The sequence below is a fragment of the Ambystoma mexicanum genome, chromosome 1p (genome assembly GCF_040938575.1).
Source record: "Ambystoma mexicanum isolate Mex_15411 chromosome 1p, UKY_AmexF1_1, whole genome shotgun sequence".
Classification (NCBI taxonomy): domain Eukaryota; kingdom Metazoa; phylum Chordata; class Amphibia; order Caudata; family Ambystomatidae; genus Ambystoma; species Ambystoma mexicanum.
Genome location: NC_090921.1, coordinates 517,007,882 through 517,028,759, shown reverse-complemented (window position 1 = coordinate 517,028,759; position 20,878 = coordinate 517,007,882). Strand labels below are relative to the sequence as shown.

The window sequence follows — 20,878 nt, the reverse complement described above, 5'->3', positions numbered from 1 at the left end:
AAAGATGGCGTCAAGAGTGTGTCCTTTATAGTGAGTCGGCCTGTTTGTGGGGTTGGAGGTTAATTGCATCCAGACCGTCGACCAGAGAGTGTGTCATAGGGTTGGTGGGGATGTCGAAGTCTCCAAGAAGGGTGAGGTTAGGATGGTTTAGTTGAAGGGTGGCGATAGAGTCGCAGAGGTTGTTTGCAAATTGTCTATCGTAGCCAGAGGGCCTGTAGATTATTAGGAAGCTGTGTGAGAGTGACGGGGAGAGGGATAGTCTAATGAGGAGAGATTCGCAGGAAGGAATGGACGGTTGGCCGTCGATGATTGAGGCGTGGAAGAGAGACTTGAAGACGAATGCTACTCCCCCCCTCCTCTGGGCCGAAGTCGTCGGTTTCGGTTATAAAAACCAGGTCTGGTTTGTCAGAGGGGAGGAGGTCAAAGATGGGGTGTCTGTTTTTTGCTACGGATCGGGCATTAAACAGGATGCAGTTCAGATTGGCAGGTGAGGTTGGTCTCGGAGCTGAAGCGGAAGGGGGTGGTGGCGGGGAGAGTGGAGACTGGGGAGGGAGAGGTGGGGGGGTGATGTTCGATGGGAATAGTGGGCAAGCAGAAAAATTGGCGGGTTTCAAGCGGGATTGGGTAGCTGCGTGTGTTGGGGTGATCGGGTTTGGGGGATTTGAAGGTGGGGTGTGGGCGGTTAGGGGTTTCAGTTGCGGTTGATGAGAAATTGAGGGATAGGGGTTTTAGGAGGGGTGAAGAAACGGAGGAAAGAGGTGATTGTGGGAATGAGGTGGCGGGTCGAGACAGGGGAGGTGAGGAATGCTGAGAGATTGAGGGGGACCAAGTACGTTTCTTCTTTAGTTTCTTTGTGACGATTGGAGTATGAGAGAGGGTAGGGGGAATGGAGGGAGAGAGGGATGCAGCCTCGGTTCTTGCTAGGGCTAGGCGTGCAGTTTTTAGGGAGGGGAAAGGGTGCGGTCGAGGGGGGAAGGTGGTGGGGGTTTGTGGGTAAGGCGGGGGGTTGATGATTGCAGGGTGCGGGGTACCTGTTGTGATAGAGAGGGGAGCGGGCATGGTTAACATTGGCTGGTCTGTGGTGGGGTTTGGGGGAGGAGTGGTCTTAGGGTGGTTGGCTCGCCATCGTGCCCCTCTGGCTTGGTGTTTGGAGAGGGGAATGGTAGGGAAAGCAAAGGGGGGGTTGGATGTCTTGGGCAGGGGGGGGTGGGAGGGCAGGCAGGTCAGGAAGTGGGGGGTAGTCCACGGTGGTAGTTTCTGACAAACTCTGGTGGAGTGGGTGTATTCATGCTTGGTACAAGCTTTTAGATGGGTTTTATGAGTGCTTTCTAATCGGCACCTCTAAGTTCAATTTGCACAGGGATGATATTATACTATTAGGTGCACTTCTCTGTTCGAATGTACACCGAGGTGATATTGGGGTATTGGGTACTATTAGGAACACTTCTAAATTCAACTGAACATAACTTTCGTAACTTTCACAGTGAGGCTTTTGGGCACACTTCTAAAAGCAACTTTCAAGGGGGGCTATTGGGCACACTTCTAAATGCAGCTTTCAAACAGAGGCTAGTGGGCACACTTCAAAATGCAACTTTCAACACTGAGGCTATTGGGCTACACTTCTAAATGCAGCTTTCACAGTGAGGCTATTGAGCACACTTCTAAATGTGGCCTTCCACAGACAGGCTATTGGGCACACTTCTAAACGCAACTTTCAACACCAAGGCTATTGGGCTACACTTCTAAATGCAACTTTCACAGTGAGGCTATTGAGCACACTTCTAAATGTGGCCTTCCACAGACAGGCTATTGAGCACACTTCTAGATGTAGCTTTCACAGTGAGGCTATTGAACACACTTCTAAATGTGGCCTTCCACAGACAGGCTATTTGGCACACTTCTAGATGTAGCTTTCACAGTGCGGCAATTGGGCCCACTTCTAAATGCACTTTCAATGGAGGCTATTGGGCGCACATTTAATTCTACTCTACATAGATTAGAGTTTCCAAGTGCATATATGCTACAGCTATGATTAGTTTACAGTGGTGATGCTTTGTTAGATGCGTGGTTGGGTAGTATGGCGTGAAGCGATTGCCTCAGGCCCTGCCCTTCCCACAATTACTTATTGTTGGCTTCTTGCTTCTCCTGCAGATACGGTCAGGGGCTGTCTTTGTATGAGCTGTCCTTTGTCCCAGGGTCCTTAGTCGCAGGGGGCTGACAGGCAGAGGGCTGCCCTGGGAAGGTCTGTAATGGCTGGTGACTCAGGGCCTGCTAGCCAACGACCTGCAGTGAGTTGGAGGATCAGCCAATCACGGCGGCGGTGGGCGGGCTGGGAGGCGGGAGGGATGTGAATCAGGAAGTGGGAACGGTGTGAGGAGGCAGGGGAGACCGACTGGGAAAGGGGCCTGGGGCTGCAGGACACATGGGGCATGTGATCACAATGGGTACACGGATGCCAGTAATCAGGATATTCACTCACCGGCGCTCAGCTGCAAAGAAGCGAGCGGACGGTGAAGCGGCTCACTAGGCCTGCAGTGAGTTGGAGAATCAGCCAATCACGGGGGTGGTGGGCGGGCTGGGAGGCATGTGAATCTGGAAGTGAGAGCGGGGTGGGGAGGCAGGGGAGACCGACTGGGAAAGGGGCCTGGAGCTGCAGGACACACGGGGCAAGTGATCACAATGGTTTTTTTTATCACAATGGTTTTTTTAATAAACCACCTATCTTTGAAAAGAACTATGATTGAGTCTTTTGCCTTGTCTGTGTCGGCCCATATATTGTGGGTTTGGCACATATAGATGCTAACATATTGGTCTGACATCTATTATTGAACAGCGACATGTGACAGCCATACCAGGCAGGAACATGATGTGAACATTTTGTTTCATACTTCTGGCACGTTATAAATATTTCAGAACGGCCGACCCATCAGACCATGGTGGCAATTGATACACATCATGTGTGCCCCGTTCTACGACATTTACACATTAATATGTTTTGTAAACGTATATATGTTAACTATTGTTTTGACACTCAAAAATGGCCGCCACGTTATTCCATAAGCGTCCGCTGCTGATTTTCTGCCGCGATGACATCACGCTATCTGGTAGATATGTGAGGCAGGTCATGTGATTGAATAGAAATCCCTGGATTTGCATACGGACTGTGAAACGCCGTAACCTCATGGAAAACAAGTGTTTCTTGGCGAGGCAATTATTGCTCAAAGTGAGTGAGTTTATAACATACGTAGGACACTATGTACGGCTCTAATACACGGTGGTTCTTCCAATTAATTTCCACAGAACACTCGAACCCACATGAGCATTTGGCGAGAAAGCTCCTTAGATTAATCTCACAATAGGAAGCATCCCGCATGTGTCAACCAGAAAAAAATATACCTGGGAAATACAGCTATTCGGGTTTAGAAGAAAAACGAAGGTAGGAGAAAATATATACTTGACTCGATCTTGAATATAACAACCACCTTAACTGAACACATGGTCACGAGTCCCTTTGTATGTCGTTTCAAATGCAGCTCCATAGGTTTCCGAACATTCCAGCGGAATTTTGATGTATCCCTCTGCCAACATGGGCACATCCTATACATTGAAAATAGACATCGCTCTCAAATTGTTTGGAGCGTCCGTCTGTTGAAAACTTTAAGGTATGACTATCACTAGAGATATTAATAATTAGACAGACAATTCAGGGTCTTCTGTTGATTCGACCAATTGTTCTATGCTCCACATTTTGGAACGTATAAGAAATCATTATTCTTTGAATATAATTGAAACACTATCAGTCTAATTAAAGGAGAAAATACATAAGGACAAATGAGCTGTGTCCAAACAACATAAAGTGGTATATATATTATTGAATATTGATATATCTATGACGCACATAAAATATTGCGTTAAAGGGTTGGAAATATTAAGATTAATGAGGCAACATTTTTCCGTGATGAAGCAGGTTTTTTTATTTAAAAAGTCTCTTGTGTCTTTTATTTAGATACACTGGCTAATACAAAGCATTCCTTGTGAAAAACACGACATCTAACATCAGTTGTCCTCCGGGTGTCCTGATTAAAGCCTTAGCGGGATGACTAGATGTCCATGTTACAACAAGTTAATACGGATCACCTTGTGGTTTTACATATCCAAGGCTGGAAGCAGAGTCAATTATGTCGACACTTCCCCCATAGGGGCCTCTCTGCGAAATTACCTACAAATGCCTGCTATTGGGAGTCACTTTGTTTTACTAACATCACCTGAAATTATCAATGGGCTTGATTGAACGTTAATAATTGCTAATATTTGAATGTCTTTGAATACAGTGTTCGATTTATTGGTGTTGTGATATATTGTCTTTTTAAATAATTGGACTCTCTGTGGTCCGTGCTTTTCAGCAAATAAATAAAATTGAATATATTTTTGCAATACCTGCTGTCGCACATATCTTGTGATATATGTTCCCACACAAGATTTTGATTCATAAGCTGCCTTATGCAAGTCTAAATTTCCAGCCTATATTTGTGACATCAATAGGTAGCTTGTTTTTGGGATATCCTTGTGTTGCTCTTGTATTACAGACCACATCCCACAAGCCCCTACCAAAAAAGTGGTCTCCCTTGTCTCATATAGCATTACCCGCTGTATGGAAGCAGCCAGGAATCAAGAAGGAAACCACTCCGTTACGATGTAGGTTGTGGTATGTATTCCCTTGGAGTACAGGCTAGGGCAGAGACACACGAATACCAGTAGATGTCACAAGGTAAGGCCAGGAGAACTGGTGACCACCGCCCAGGCTGCACTCAGCTCAGCTCTTATTTGACACTGGTGGAACGCACACTTCAAAGATGCACAGCAACATTCCATGAATGACACAAGCATTACATCACTGCCATTCAGTCCGCCACACACCTTCCCCCTTAAGGCGACAAGGAAATAAATGGGGAAAGCCTCAGCAAAATACAGGAGCACTATAGTAATTGTAAAAATAATACACACACAACATGCGAGTGCACGTCCTATACTACTAGTGAAAAGCATACACCCACACAACCATGTAAGTGCACATCCTATAACTATGCAATGCACGTCACTATAGTGGAGTGGCGATTATAAAAATAAAATGTACACTTCTACTCCAACCAGCACCACTCCGCTTGCAGAGGAGAAAGGCACAAGAGAAATAACTTTGCTCCCCAAATCATCCAAAATCAAATGAAAGCGTGCGAGAGAGGACACCACAAAAATAACTCCAAATAACACAATAACAACACATCCATACACCACAACATTCAACACATCACCAACCGCACTGTATCACACCTGTGGGCCCTATAGGATGTGGCCGCCTAATGTACAGACCATAGCAACAGGATGAACGTCACACTACACTACAGGCATCACACAGGTGGATGCAGCCAACCGACACCCTCAGAGCATCCACAGTCTACCACCACAGGATGAAATCCCTCCAAAGACACATGACCTGCAATACCTGCAAGAACAGATACCGGACACCCAACCGGGAGGTAAGATGCATGGGTGAGTACATTACATAACGCCCCTGCCCCCAAAATGCCGTTACAAGAATGCACAACTGGCTCAAACCCTGAATCTTTACACGGGGTGACAACCCTGCACCATCAGAAAAAACTAAAAACGCTCCAACTGGGGCTGCCACCTCTAAGCCTCAGCCCTGCCACTAGCGAGCACAACCGAAAACACCTCCAAGGGAAATGTTATGTTATGTTTCTTTGCATTTATATAGCGCCTTATGTATCATTGGTATGATCTCAAAGCACTGGTAGGTTGAACGCCCTCGGGAACCGGCAAAGGCCATCCACTGTATTCAACACTGGACTCCATAACGAAGGGTAGAACGCGCTGAACACGAAAAGACTTTCCACTGCTTGGCTCCTCAACTAAAACCATACTCCAGTGGCAAGCTTGTGACGCCATGGCAACCGCTCATTTAAAGCGCATCTTTTGATACTATGCCCCAAATTACATCTTGAACTGGCGAACCATACACCTATATGGCATAACGGGTGATGACGCAAACTAGCAAAAGCACATTTCTCCAACAAGTCAACCTGACCAGAGATCTAACCACTTCTATTGTCACATAAATGGCAGGAGTCCCCAAAAACACAAGCTCTACACACATCAATCTCAAAACGGGGCAATTAAATGCCCCTTTAGAGGACTGCTCCACAGAGCACGTCAAAACAGTCTAACACATAGCACAAGACTATTAAGTAGACACTGTTAAAGAGGTTTGGAGAAACTGTTCGGCTCTTCAACTAAAACACAACCATCTCATGGCAAAATCAGTGCCCCCATGGCGACCACTTTTTAAAAGTGCATCTCTTGAGATAATGTCCCCTAAGCCATCAAAAACTGGCAAAGCCTACGGAATAGGACATGCCCCAAACAATTCCCAGAACATCTCACCACAAAATAAATCTCAGATAACACTCACACATTTAAATGTTACATCATCCATTTTCACAGTTACCTGAAAAGAGATAGTGACCAGAATCTAGCCACAAAAAATAAAAACATTTTTAAAAAAAACCACACTTACGCTCACATCTGTTTTGAATTCACACATTCACATAAATGCCTAGGTGTCCAATACAACATAAAAGGCTGATGAGAACCTAAAACACTCTTATGGCTGACGGCTATTGCAGCACATCAAGTGAGAGCATTAAACTGTCATTTCACACACACAAATTTGTTCTCAACCGTATAACCTAGTCACACAGGTTCACGGGATCGCTAGCATAAATTAGTTCCTAAAATGATTAGCAGAGTTTGCTCATTAAAATCTTGATTAGTAAACCAACCCATTTGATTAGCAATGCTGTACTAATATTTTTAATGTCATAAGCAAGTCTTGGGTACAAATAACTTCTTGTGACATTAAAAACTATTAGTAACAATAGCAACAATACAGCAGTTGTGTGTCTTGCAGAAGAGATATGTCAGGCATTGCAAATTATTTAAAATTCCACTAGACCTGCAGGTCGAGTATCTATCTATTTTAAATGCTTGTTCTGTAAAATGGTGCTTGTCACCACAAACGTACTTTATGTTTGGGATGCTGCTGCCAGCCATGCCCAGTGAAACCTGTATTTGACATTTGCTGCAAACAAACTAAATGTTAAATAAAAACTTCAAACCTCCCCTGCAAATGGTGCTCTGCCTTCATAAAATCTACTCAACTATGCAAAGGGGGGTGAAAAGACTTTAAAGGCCCTGGATGAGTGTCAGTAAAATGTAAAAGGTTAGCTGCATTAATAGACGCAAATAAATACTAAGATAAAAAGGCTCTGAAAATAGTTTTGCTAGCTCTCTCACGCAGGTGCTAATATATAATGCAATCATAATCATAGAGGAAAGCAAGCTCTGCGGGCTAACTACACTGTTACGGCAGTGCAGTAGATCTACAGACTGGATGGAACTTTTGATCACTCATTTGTGTAAACCTTAGCTTTGATCACTCATTTGTGTAAACCTTAACTTTGTTTATTCATTATGTAAGAGGAAAGAAAGTAAGACAATAAGTTGAGTGGATGCAGTAGCAGGCAAAGGTCTAAGAAAACTAGCTGGAATATTGTAGTTTGCGGCAATCAGATATAATGTCGGAGTACAGGATTTGCTTATGGGTTGAGCACCAGTTGCAAGATACATGTAACCAGCAAGTTACAGAAGTAGGTTTGCCATCAAAATGTATTTGGCCACGTGATAATGTGCATTTTCAAAAGTGTTCACTCGTCAGTATGATGCATCTTCCCCAACAAAATGAAATATAGTTGACACTATGAGATTTAGATACACAAACCTACACATTACTCTAAAGCATGGAGACAATGCAGTGTTTTACAGTAGCAATACTGTAATTATGATTTATGTAACAACTCAAATGTTTAGGAATGGAATTGCAAGACAATCTTTAAAAATAATATAAAGTTAACACATACTGGTCTTTGCCAGCCAGATTTATAGTTAACTTAATAAGTACCATCCCGATTACTTTTTCAAATAATTGCAAACCAGAAGTAAACAAAAAAACCTGCCTAGCACACCCACAGAGGCCTTTGGGACTTAAGCATGGAGGAGAGGATTACTGCTGCACTCTCTCTACATTAGCCTCTTTAAACTTACAGAGAAAAGAGGTAGGAGAGAGGACCGGAAATAAGAGAAATACAGGGTGAGCTAACAGGGTAACTTAAATAGCTAGCTTTGCTACACATGTGCCAATTTGATTAGCAACCCTACAGAATTGCATAGCAAATTGCTATGCAACACTGCTTAGGTTATGCCTTGTTACTGTAATTAATGCATGTCATTGGAGTGTACCCTCTCAACTCACACAATTCAACCTTACAATTGCCCCTATAGCTGACTGCTTAAAAAGCACCTCAAAACGAAATAATGCCCAAAAATGGTCACAATGATGTTCACTCCTCTCACACACATATATTGACAACTAATGCTCCCATAACTACCCGTTTCGTTTACGTGAGGTATGCCTAATGATGTACACACAGTCAGAGATAATCACCGTATGTATGTATGTATGTATGTATATTTTTATAGAGCGCCGGTAGCCTGAGGGCATCAGGGCGCTTGAACATTACAACATAGAAGAGAAGAAAGCAGGCATAAAGAGACGCAAAACAGTTGGCATGGAAGACCCGACAGCCACTAGCGCTAGAGATCTTATCTGAAGAGATGCTGGGAACCTTTACATATACATGAACACTCCCTCCTACGTGTCTACTAATAGTTAACCTCTTTTTTTTCTTTAGGATCTCGACACTCAGTCAAACACAGGAAGCCTCCCTAATGCATTTCTAACAGGGGGGGGACACGACATAGTGAACGCCACTTTCTGTTTCCCCCCCAACGCACACTTTGCTTCATAGGCTACTTTAAAAAAATGCATAGTAAACAATCTCCATCATACAATGGAAATTACTGAAGTTGCATGGCACAGCATTAAACAATGAACACATTTCATTTACTGAAGTTGCATCACACTAAAACTTGGATGAACCGCATTGCGTCCATTCAGTTGCTGCTAAATGCAAACGAAACCCTGGTGAAAGGAAAGCAGCTTAAAGTCACCGTGAACTCCGCAACAGTTGGGCCTTCATAACGCCCCTCGGAGGTGCGGGCCATCTCCACCAACTCAACACTTTGAGGGAAAACATCCCGATCAAGGCGCAGGAAGAAACTGCAATTCCGGCATTCCATCCACTCATCAACGACATCCGATCGTGGGGCAATGTGGCCACGTTGTAGGTTCTTTCCTTGATGTTCCCCATCTGGGCACCCACTGATGTCATCATAAGAGCCTGATGCTGGAGGAACACAGAGCTCCACTCAGACCCATTTCCTGGCCTGGTTTTGCTCCCCACTCCAACAGCCACGGATGAAATGGCCATCATTACATCCCCGATGACTAGCCAGCGCAACTGCAGGTAGGAACAATTTAAAGAACGAAGTCTGCTCACGTTGCCAGACGCCCATAGGGCGCAAGTACTGCAGCCCCAACATTGGTGGACGCTGCTCCCCTGCGCTCACTTTGCGTGGTCACTGGCGGCATCCCTCATTTACTCAAGGCCATTACTTGGACAGGGTTTCTTGTGGTAGTTGTCACCTAGTGAAGACAGGACACACTGCCGCCTCTTCTTCTGGCCCTTTAAGCTGGTGACAGCTGTACAAACAGCCGATCGGCAGGCACGCAAGTTTACAGTGCCTCGGCTCGCTGGAAGCTGGTGGGGCAAAACGCAGATTCTTTTTGCCCTGGATGGTTGGTCTCTTACGGGGGGCGTTATCCTGGCGCTGCTACTCCCCTTCAGTAGTTCAGCTTGTTTCACCACTCGTCACCATATGTTTTGTGTAATTTAATGATAGTTTTAGATATATGAATTTTTCTAATAAAAGATGATGGAAAAAGGCTCTAAATATAAATTAAGCATTGAAGAGTGTTTTTGTTGTCGTCCTCCATCTACTAGTCCACGTGCTTTATTTCTTTCTGTATTATTACCTGGAGGACTGGGATTTATTACAGGTACCCCCCTTTTTGTTTTTAACATTACATGGAAGCAGCCAGGAATCAAGAAGGAGACCACTCAGTTGCGATGTAGTTTGTGGTTTTTATTCCCTTGAAGTACAGGCTAGAACCGAGACACAGGAATGCCAGTAGATGTCACAAAGTAAGGCCAGGAGAACCGGTGCCAAGCACTCAGGTTGCACTCATCTCAGCTCTGTGTTATGATGTGTGCGTTTGCTTACCTGTATCCTGCCACGGTGGGATTCCATGTTTTCTGTACACTTCTTGTTTACCTATAAGAGGGTTCCAAGTTCCACAGGACGGCAATTGATAGATGTGTTGTTGGGGTCCTGCTGGGCTTGGGTTGGCTGCATTAAAGTCTATTACCTAATTCTCCAGTGTGTCGCTTCCTTACTACACTGGCGACGAGGGTAGCCAACCTGACTAACCCACGCGCCTTTTTGAAAACCAGAAGGCCCAGCAGGGAAGGAGAAAATAACCGGCTCCTATGTTGTACCTCCGCCTGCCGTCTATCCGGCGCTGAGCGAACCGTGCCGCATCAGCTGTGAAGCCTGCGGAGGAAGGAAGGATCCCATTGCCAGCGACAGCCGCAAATGTCCTTTGGGCGGCGAACAAACCCTTGCTCTTTGGCTACAAGGCCTATGCTCCCCGGTCCGGGTCGAGCGCAGTGCCGCTTCCGCTTTTAGGAAGGGAAGCACCTCCAGGGTGGCGCCCGTTACACGCAACCAGGTGAGGAGCTGCGCGCGAACGAGGGGCCCGACCTGTGGCTGCCCGAGCTGGCGACACGTCCTTCCGCCCACCAGCTACGAGGAAGAAAGGGGAGTAGCATCCCAGAAGCAGGGGAGCGAGGGAAGGGGTCTGGACCTGGTGGTCTGCACAGAAAGCTTGAAGGAGCATAAAGGGAGGAGCGTCCTCCCCATCTCGCTCGACGCTCAGAATCCTCCCAGAATGCTGCAAGGTTGGAGGGAGCCTCAGTAAAGGTTCGCACCGTAGTTGAGGGGAGAGAGGGAGAGAGGGAGAGAGGGAGAGAGGGAGAGAGGGAGAGAGGGAGAGAGGGAGAGAGGGAGAGAGAGAGAGAGAGAGAGAGAGAGAGAGAGAGAGAGACAGGGCTCGTCAACAGCACGTATTGGGCTGCCCATCACCCAAATAGCAGCAATAACTACCAGAGAAGTCAAGTATGTTAATGAACTTGTGTTAGACTGCTCATAATTCAGAGTGCACCCAGTAGGCACCCCGAGGGGTGACCAGAGGGGTGAGAAGAACCCGTGGTCATTTACCATTACCCTGTTCGGTCGAGTCAGCCACACATTAAGGGCCTAGCCCACAGTCAAAATGCAACACAGCAACGCACGCCCGCCGCCTCCCGCCTTCCTTCCCAACCCAGGAAAACCCTCCATAGCTTGGGACTTATGGGTAGACACCTTTAAGGTGTATTTAAGGGCCGCTGGTGGGACCAAACTGACAGACGATGACAAAGAAGCCGCCCTTTTAAATTGCCTGGGCACGGAAGGACTCAGAATCTTCAGGCACCTTCCTGGTCCCAACGTGTGCGCCCCTCGCTCTGATGGTGGAGAAGGAAGTGAAGAAGCAGTGCTAATTTATGAGACAGCTTTAGGGAAACTGGAAGCACGCTTTGGAAAGAGGGCCAATGTGGTATTAGAAAGATACCATTTCTTCTCTAGAGCGCAAGGAACCGGCGAAAGCATTGACGCTTAGATAACAGCCCTACGTACTTTGATTGACACGTGCAAATTCACCGGTCTGATTGATGAATACATCTGCGATCAAGTCATGATGCGGACAAGTGATGCGAGAGTGAGAGAGAGACTATGGATAGAAAAGGACCCACCGTTGGAAAAGGTCAGAGGTAGCGAGAGCTATCGAGGAATCCAAGAAGAGGGTCAGAGAGGTGACAGATAATGGAGAAAATATACATGCTGTGATGCCCAAGAAAAGCGATGACCACAGAAGCAGATTTAAGGACAACAAAGGAACGTCTGCACCAAGGGATACATGTAGTAGATGTGGATGGCGAGGGCATCCAACCAGATCTAAAGAGTGCCCCGTTTCCAATGTTGACTGCAGAAAGTGCAATGGCAAGGGGCACTATGCTTGCATGTGCAGAAGCCTTGTACAGAACAGTAACATGGTTAGGATGGTAGATCCCGACCGAGATGAAGAAGATGTGACAATGGTGGGATATTAACGCTAGTGTGAGTGACAGAGTGGGTGAAGGATTGTTGTTGAGTGTGAGCAACAATCATGGCAGGAAGGGTGCTTGGACCACCCTCACAGTGAATGAGGTACCTATAGAGATGATGGTTGACACCGGGTCTCCCTATACTATGATTTCTCCGGAACTGTACCAGTCTAGTTTTCACAAGCAATTAACATAATTGTCTCCTTTAGACATCAATCCTTGTGCGTATGGCCAGGTCCCAATAAAAGTCTTGGGATTTGAGTGGGTCGCTATTGAGTTTGAAGGACGCAGAACCCGGGGAAGCTATACGTAGCTCACAAGGGAGATTCCGTGGTTGGATGGGATGAACAAGCTGCCTTAGAGATTGAGATACGACCTGGGAAAGCCATCCCCATTTTGAGTCTGTGAAGGCTGTCGGCCTGACTGCGGAGAACCTCGAGGCTAGGTTTCCTTTTGTCTTTAGTTTAACATTAGGCAAAATAAAGGGTTTTTCCTCACAAGATAATACTGAAGAAGGGGTTCACACTCAGCGTACATAAGACATAAGGTTAGAAGGGTTGGGCTCAAGAGTGAACTGACTAAGCTCCAAGAGGCCGGTGTAATTGAAGAAGTAGAGAGTTCCGAATGGTTGGCCCTGGTGGTGTTGGCGGGTAAGGCTGATGGGAACATGAGGATGTGTGTGGACCTTAGGGACCAGAACGCTAGCATTTGGGTAGATAGGCACCCTCTGCCCAATATAAACAAAATGCTTACCCTTGTAGGGGCAGCTTCCTGTTTTTCCACCTTTGACCTTTCATCGGCATACCACCAAATCGATCTTCACGTAGAGTCCCGCCCGCTAACATGGTTTGTGACTCCCTTCGGAGCCTTTCGGTTCTGCAGGATGCCCTTCGGATTAGCGTCTGCCTCTGGAGTGGAATGTTTTCAGGATGACATTTTGGTCTGGGGAAGGAGTTGCGCCGAACATGATGGGAGAGTGCTGCAAGTGATGGAGGTATTGAACAGTAGTGGTCTCACCGTAAATTTAAGTAAGTACAAAGTGGGTGTGCCCAGTGTAACATACATGGGACACACTTTGGATGCAACCGGGATCCACCCCAAGGAGGACCTAGTAAAAAATGTGTTGAAAGATGCCCCGGCTCCCGTTAGCAAGGAGCAACTTAGATCGTTCATGGGCCTTGCCGAATATTATAGCCGTTTTGTAGCGTCTTATGCCGACAGAAGTGTCAATATGAGAGCTTTATTTTAAAAAAGGGTGCTCGTTTTGAGTGGTCCAGTGAGTGTCAAATGGAATTTGAGGGGTTGAAAACGGTAGTGGATCAGGCCCCTTCTCTAGGTTCATTTTCTCCCAGCAGGAAGACTGTTCCAATGGTTGATGCTTGTGAGATTGGCGTTGGTGCTGTGTTAGAACAATTGAGTGAAGGGGAGTATCGCCCGATAGCGTTTGCTTTGATAGAGGCAGAACAGAGGTATGCGGTCAATGAAAAGGGAGGTCTTGGCAGCTGTTTGGGCCTCTAAACACTTTAGGACTTTCCTGTGGGAAGTGGAATAGACCCTTAGTGGAATACACCCTTCGAACAGATCATAAGCCCTTAGTGCATGTTTTAACCACAACGGGCCTTTCGCATGCGTCATCCAGAATCATGAGGTGGATGGCAGACATGAGTGCGTTCAATTTTAGAAAAGAGTACATCCCTGGGGCAAAGAAGGCTGTTGCGGACTGTTTATCACGTCTTCCCCGGGTTGGCAGTGTTGATGACAGGCGCAAAATGGATAATGATGAGTGCACCTTGGTGGCTAGTATCATTCCAGCTGTTGATGAGCAAGTCTGGTGCAAGGAGTGTAATGACGATCCCACCCTTATTAAGATCAGGTCCGCCTTTAGGAGTGGTGTCTTGGATGAGGGTGTGAGCAAGCACTACGGCCATGTCTGGTAGGAGCTGTCAGAGAGTCCGTGGGGAATTGCTAGGGGCCAGAGACGGGTGCCTGCAGAATCTCTCAAAAGTAAGCTGGTGGCATTGGCCTATGAGAGCCATCTAGGAATATCTATGATGAAGAGGAGGCTAAGAGTCGTATTGGTGGCCCAAGATGGACAGGGAAGTGGAGGAAGAGGTGAAGGAATGTGCGGCGTGTGTGTTACGTTCACCTGATCTCCATGGGGGCGCCAAACGGAGCTGGACATTCTGGTGATGAGTGCTTCCTTGTGCCCCCCGTGACCGCCTCTTGCACCCCTCTGCTATGTCTCACCTTTGTATTGTGAATGGCGGGCTCTCCGTCCTGCGTCTCTATGCAGGGGTGCGTAGTAGTTCTAGGATCTAGTTACTTCACTGATCCTGCAAAGTTCCAAACAACTGTGACTCAGCAGGTAAGTCTTTTTCCAATGGTATGGATTGCTTAAGAGTTCAAGTTGTTAAGTCTACTCCTGTGCCCCTTCCTACAGGTTTCCCCTCATGCTTAATATGGAGCGAGGTCCTTTTCAAGAATAATAGCTGGCTTCCAAAGGTAAGTTTTGCGCCAACGCTATGCGAAAGTCTTTCCCCACGGTTCTGTTCTCTGCACAACTAACCTGCTTTTCTTTGCACTATCCAGAATGCAAAGAAAAGCATGAATCTCCATGGAATCTCCAGAACAGAGTTTGCGTGAAGATGTATTGCAGGACCGCAAAGAATTGCTGTCTCCGGGTGAGTAGAGGCGTTGTGCAAGATTATAAGTGTAAATGGGGCTTTCCCCACTGCGCAACCTGATGTCTTCTGTTATGTTTCTACAGATGTGGCAGCTCCGGAGCAGCGATCGGATGATGGGCGGTGATCGCGTGATGGTGCTCCGATGAACCGCTGGACTGAGCAGGCTTCTGGTAAGTATTAGCGTTGCGCTGAATAGCGATGTAGCTTGCGTGGTCTGCGCAGCTTACCTGGTGTCCTCTCCCTTGCAGCTTGACAGTAACAGAGACTCCAGGAATACCGAGATGGAAAATCAGGTAAGTGTCTTGTTCTGCTCTCTTTCTTCCTTGCAGGTAGCGCGAGACAACTGGACGGGCGTAGCTGAAGACTGGCCTGGAGTTTGCAGACACGGTGAGCGTAACGCTGCAGGAGTGCAGAATAACGCGAAGCGTGTTCTGTACAAAGGGCGTGGCTTACATAGTCTTCAGAAGGTAGTCCTTAGGAAAAGTAGTCCCAGCAATCACACCCAAGCAAATAGTTCCTTAGGCAAGTAGTCCCTTCAGCCCGCTTCAGATTGGTTTACACTTGCTTCACTGGGTTTGAAACTTGCATGTTGTTGATGGCAGTATGAGCCTGGCGCCAACGGCGCCAGGACCGAGTCCAGGAGGCCCCTGTGAGATCCTTTGGGGCTGTTAAGGCCCCCATGGAACTCAAAGCCCTGGGCATGTTGGTCTGTACCTTAAGTTTGGGGGTATGGACCGTGACAGCGTGCTACGAGCGACAAGAGTAAGGCCCGTGTCCCCAACCTGTGTATCCTATTGAAGTGCAGAGGGAAGTTTGGTCAAAAGTGGCGGTCAACATAATGGGTCCCATCGATATCCTGGGCGGTGGACTCCGGTTTATAGTTGTACTCGTCGATTACAACTCTAGGTGGGTGGGGGCAATGGCACTGTAACATCTGAGAAAATTGTTGATTTCCTAAGCAGTGTTTTTGACAGAGAAGGGGTACCTGCCGGTGTGGTTACCGATAATGGGGCACACTTTATGTCGGATTGCATGCAAGAGTTTTTAAGGAATCTAGGGATACGCCATCACAAGGTTTCACTGTACAATCCATCAGCCAATGGTCTGGTAGAAAGAATGAACCATTTTGTGAAGGGAGCGATACAGCTTGCCCCTGCCAATATTCCACCATGGAGGAGTGTGGTCTCTGAAGCACTCAAGGCGTACAGGTACACCCAGTCAGCACTTACCGGTTGTTCCCCGATTGAGTTGATGCACGTAAGGAAGCCGGGCACCAAGCGGAGGGTGCCAGCGTTAGGGGGTGGGACCCGCTCAGAAGTTAATATGCAAGAAGTTTTGGATCGGGTGTGTTCTAAACAATTGGTGTACACACGACAGCAGTGTGCAGGTAGAAAGTCTCTGGCTGTGGAGGTAGGTGATCGCGTCCAGATTAAGAATCCGAGGTTTGTGCCCAAAGGTTGTTGCGTATATGCAGCCCTGAGTGGTGGTAAGTAGGACAAGGGTATGTCAAGCTTGATGATGGTTCCAGGTGGAGCAAGAGACAGGCTGTGGTGGTGGAGAGAACACGAGTGGGTGGTAAACCCAATGAGGGTTTTTCCAGGTGCGTTCCCCTCCGGCGTCACTTGGGAAGATGATTCCTGGAGCTCCAGTTCTGAGGCGGCTGCAGTTGTAAATTCCCGCATGCGTGGTGTCAATGTTCCTAGCGTCCAGTCAGGGTGTCTGGATCCTGGTACAGGACCCAGTGAGGGTGTCCGTGCTGAAGGGGGTCCATGCACCTGTATGCCCCTTGATCCCTCGAATCCCTCTGCCCCCGCTAATGTCAATACTCATTCTTTGCAGGAGCAGAAGATGCCTTCCAATTTCGATGATTATGTCGTGGGCGCCGTTGAGGGTTAGCCCCTTACCTTATGGTTCATTTTAATCCTTTGCCTTCTCCCTTTATGTGTGTCTGAATGAGGGTCTAAATGAGGGTGCGTAGTGTATGGATGGTTTGTATGTATGGGAAGACATGGGTGTGTTCATCTCGTCGGCATTGGGTGAATTGTGCAGGGGGGGAGAAGTGTTGTGACGTGTGTCAGCTCGTTTGCATTGGTAGTATTATGGGGGAGGGGGGAAGTGTTATGACGTGTGCGTTTGCTTACCAGGAATCCTGTCACGGTGGGATTCCATGCTTTCTGTACACTTATTGTTTACCTCTAAGAGGGTTCCAAGTTCCACAGGACGGCAGTTGATAGATGTGTTGGTGGAGTCTTGCTGGGCTCGGGTTGGCTGCAATAAAGTCTGTTCCCTAATTCTCCAGTGTGTCGCTTCCTTACTACACTCTTCTCTAACTGACACTTATGGAATGCTCACTCCAAAGATGCACAGTAACATTCCATGAATGACACAAGCATTACATCATTGCCATCCACTCCACCACAATTGTCATGATGCTGTTTACGTTCAATGCAAGTAGGCATAATTCACAGTCCAATAAGAATAGAATGAACTGAGAGACAGCATATCAAATCACAGCTTCAAATAATGTGTAGCCAGATGCATCAGTTTAACATAAGAGGCATCGCCCAACGTTAAGATTCATAATAAACAGCATGGGCATTTTATTTTAGTTTTGCAATTTCATACCATCAAATAAGCCACTCAAAGCAGGCGGGGCGTGAAGAGTAAGGAATGTATGGGGCGCATTATGGCAAAAAAGTAACAAATGTCAATCAACAGTTGGATTTAAATGTGGAGGGGTTTGATTGTTTTTAGTATTTATACCAAAAGGCAAGCAGTCAGGTTGAGCAGATAATGGTGAACCGCGGCATGTGGTAACTGCTTTGAAGATTTGCATGGGCCTCCACCTCATTCCTAACGATTAAAACATTCAAATTGGTGTCTGCCTCAAGCAAAAATAAAGAAAAATCCAAAGCAAACTACGAGCCAGATACACATGCAATTTGCCGCTCGCAGGACAACCTTGCAAGGTGGCTCTGAAACTGCAGTAGTCAAAAGGCAGGCGGAGCATTAGCCCCACCCTAAAGACGCATACGGCAGTAAGTCACTTACTCTGAAGAGCCATCAGTTACGGGTGTGGGTCCCTCTGCGATGGTCGGCACAATATTGAGCGCTGGCAGCATGGGCTTCCTTTTGGCTGGCATGACGAAACCAGAGACCAGTTCAAGGCACCTAAAACGATCTCCCCGATGATCTTTTCTTGCTCAAGCACTACAAGAGAATCCGTATGGTAGTGTCTAGTTCCCATCCGAGAAACGGACCATAGCAACGCCCAGCTTCCTAGTATTCACGTGACTTTGGACACGTTACGTTCCCTGTCATGCACGCTGCGTTGTACGTCATCTTGTCCCACTTGTTGAGCGGGAAGGTGCTGGTTGCAGTAGGGTTGGAAATGTGCGTGTTTGCGCCAGCGGCTGAATTTTATATTGGTATTTTGTTCCGGAGACTGGGACAGACTGTTCGAAAATGGGACGAGGGAGGCGGCCAAAAACAGGGCCGGTGAAGAGGCCCAGGGCCGGTTCATTTCAAAACGACTTTTGCGGACGACCACTGCTTAGAGTAGAGAACAAAAGTCTTTAAGCCACTCGGGGTGTATACTTGATCATAGCTCTCAACGCTTTGTGTCCCCAAAGCGGGGGGGGGGGGGTGGGGATGGCGGGGCAGGTGAGAGCCCATTGAAGTGAATTGGCGTTTATGGGGCTTGGCAGGTGAGTCAGCTGATTGACAAATGGGTGACAACCTCCAAAATCGAGTAAGTGTAGGTAGAGCTATGCATTATAATGGAGAGAAGCAGCACTGGTCAATGGGCCGGCTCTTACCGGGTCAGAGATCTTGCATCAGATATCTCCCCGGATCTCCGACCTGGCCTGCCTCATCACTGACAAGGCTTTACCAGCTGTCATTCAGATATTTGCAGGCTTGGTTTGCTTAGCCTGTTTTCTTCTGGTTTGAAAGGGACACCACCACAGGAATCAATCGGCCATGTCCACTGGCATTGCTAGGGTGAGGCCAGGGGGGTACAGGGCCCTCCTCTGAAATCTTGTGCCCCCCTAAAGTTGCGTCCCGAGAAGGGAGGGCAAGCTGCCCCTCCCATCGATTTTTGAGAGCCAGACCGAGTTATTTTTCAGTGGGACACTTCTCCCGTTAGTCACCTCTATGAGGGTGCCCAACGGGAAAAGTGTCCTGTTGGCAGGACAATGTGTGATGAGCAATTCCTGCTCCCCACGCTCATTGTCCTGGCAGCAGGATACCTTACTCTTTCCGAACGAGAGAGGTGTCCCACTGCCAGGACAATGTCCAAATGAGCTCCGGGTAGCAGAGGGGATCTCACATTGCCCTGTGCCAAAAGAGCATTTCAATTTGAGGCATTCGATATTGATGGGGGTTAGGGGGGTCTATTAGCAGGGCCTTTTGTCCGTTTAGAAATGTGAATGGGAGGGAGTGATCAGAAGTGAGAAGGATGCATAATGTTGCATGCTTTATGAGATTACTATTGCTTTAAAACCCAAGGGGGATTTGTTAGGCTCAAATTAATATACATGATGCTATTGTGACTTTGCATGGAGAATGGGGAGAAAAAAACTAAAGCCATACTCTTATTGCTCACAATATTTCTATAACGATGTATATAGTGTTTAGTTAGTTTACTATGAAAGGATAGTTTATTATGTAATGTGGTTTGCTTCTAAGGCATTGCTATAAATCAAGTTTTATTTAAGCACATTAAATGCAAAGCAAAACCTTCATACAAATCTATATCAACTAAACCTGGGAAGATACATTGTCCACATCCTGGTTTCACCATTTAACCAAAGTGTGATCCTGGGCAAATCTTTTAATCACACTGTTTTATCTGCAGGTCTGTAAGTGATTCACATCATAGCTTATGTTAATATATCATGCTGTTATTTAAAAAAAGCCTAATGACTATAGAGTTGCTCTATATATAATAATAGTGACATTTAGGTATTTTGATCCACTTAGTTATTTGCCACTTGACTTACTTATGGCAACTTATTCTAAAAGTCACTTCCATGGTGCCTCCAAGTATTAAAAAGACTGCTGATGCTCCTTGCAATGTCCTTATTTCTGTTGGTGCAGCCCATATGCAACTTAGGAGGTTTGCATGTTTTTTACCCTGGAGCATCCGGACAGAGCTCTAATAGATGAGTTTCCAGCATCTGTAATGATTTTAGAGTTTTATTTTTTGTTATGTTAAAATGCCACCTGCCACTAATGTTACCAAAATAGTAGAATGGGGCAGGGGAGGACGGTGTGGGGGCACGAATGAGATCGTATGGAATTCCATGCACTGGTTTTGGGGGGGAAAAGTAGCCCCCAATCTTGCAATGCTGGATACTTCCCTACCTGGGATGCTCTCTGCAGTGCTGTCTGGCGTCCGCATGCACGGCACACACACAGGAACTCAATACACAGGGCCGCAATGCTGCCGCCAGGGCCGGCTGCGGGCACAGCAAATGCAGTGAAGAACATCCCATAAAGGTGCACACAGGACAGCGGCACAGGGGTGAGTGTCAGCAGTCAGGGTCCAGGGCTTGCCATTGCTACTGCATGCATGCGTGCGCACGCATGCAAAGCTAGGTGAAAAGTCAAGCCCAGCCCTGACTAAGGGTGTGAGGGCACAGTGAAAAAAGACCCCAATTTGAATTTCACCAATCGGGCCAGGCCGCCGATAGCTGAAGTTAAAATTCGGGTCTTGGTGGGTAGCTCGCCCCTGGCAAGTGTTTCCCAGCTGAGCCCCCAACTCTGCTGTGGGAAGCAGGGGGCTCTGTGATTTAATCTGCTGTCCTCTTTTCTCCCGCCGTCACTCGCGTGTTTTTGCTCAGCCTGTTTCCTTTCTTCTTGCCTGAAAGGAACACACTGCCCTCGAGACCTCTC

General features: G+C 47.0%; 1 protein-coding gene across 1 annotated transcript in view; it reads right to left on the bottom strand.

The window, feature by feature from the left end:
- The window catches only part of MAP2K2 (mitogen-activated protein kinase kinase 2), a 374,633-nt gene extending 356,258 nt beyond the window's left edge, over positions 1-18,375 (bottom strand). The window contains exon 1 of the mRNA XM_069649393.1: positions 18,032-18,375. Coding sequence (XP_069505494.1) covers positions 18,032-18,123 — 92 coding nt within the window. The 5' untranslated portion in view covers positions 18,124-18,375. The remainder of the gene's footprint in view (positions 1-18,031) is intronic.
- Positions 18,376-20,878: the final 2,503 nt, after the last annotated feature.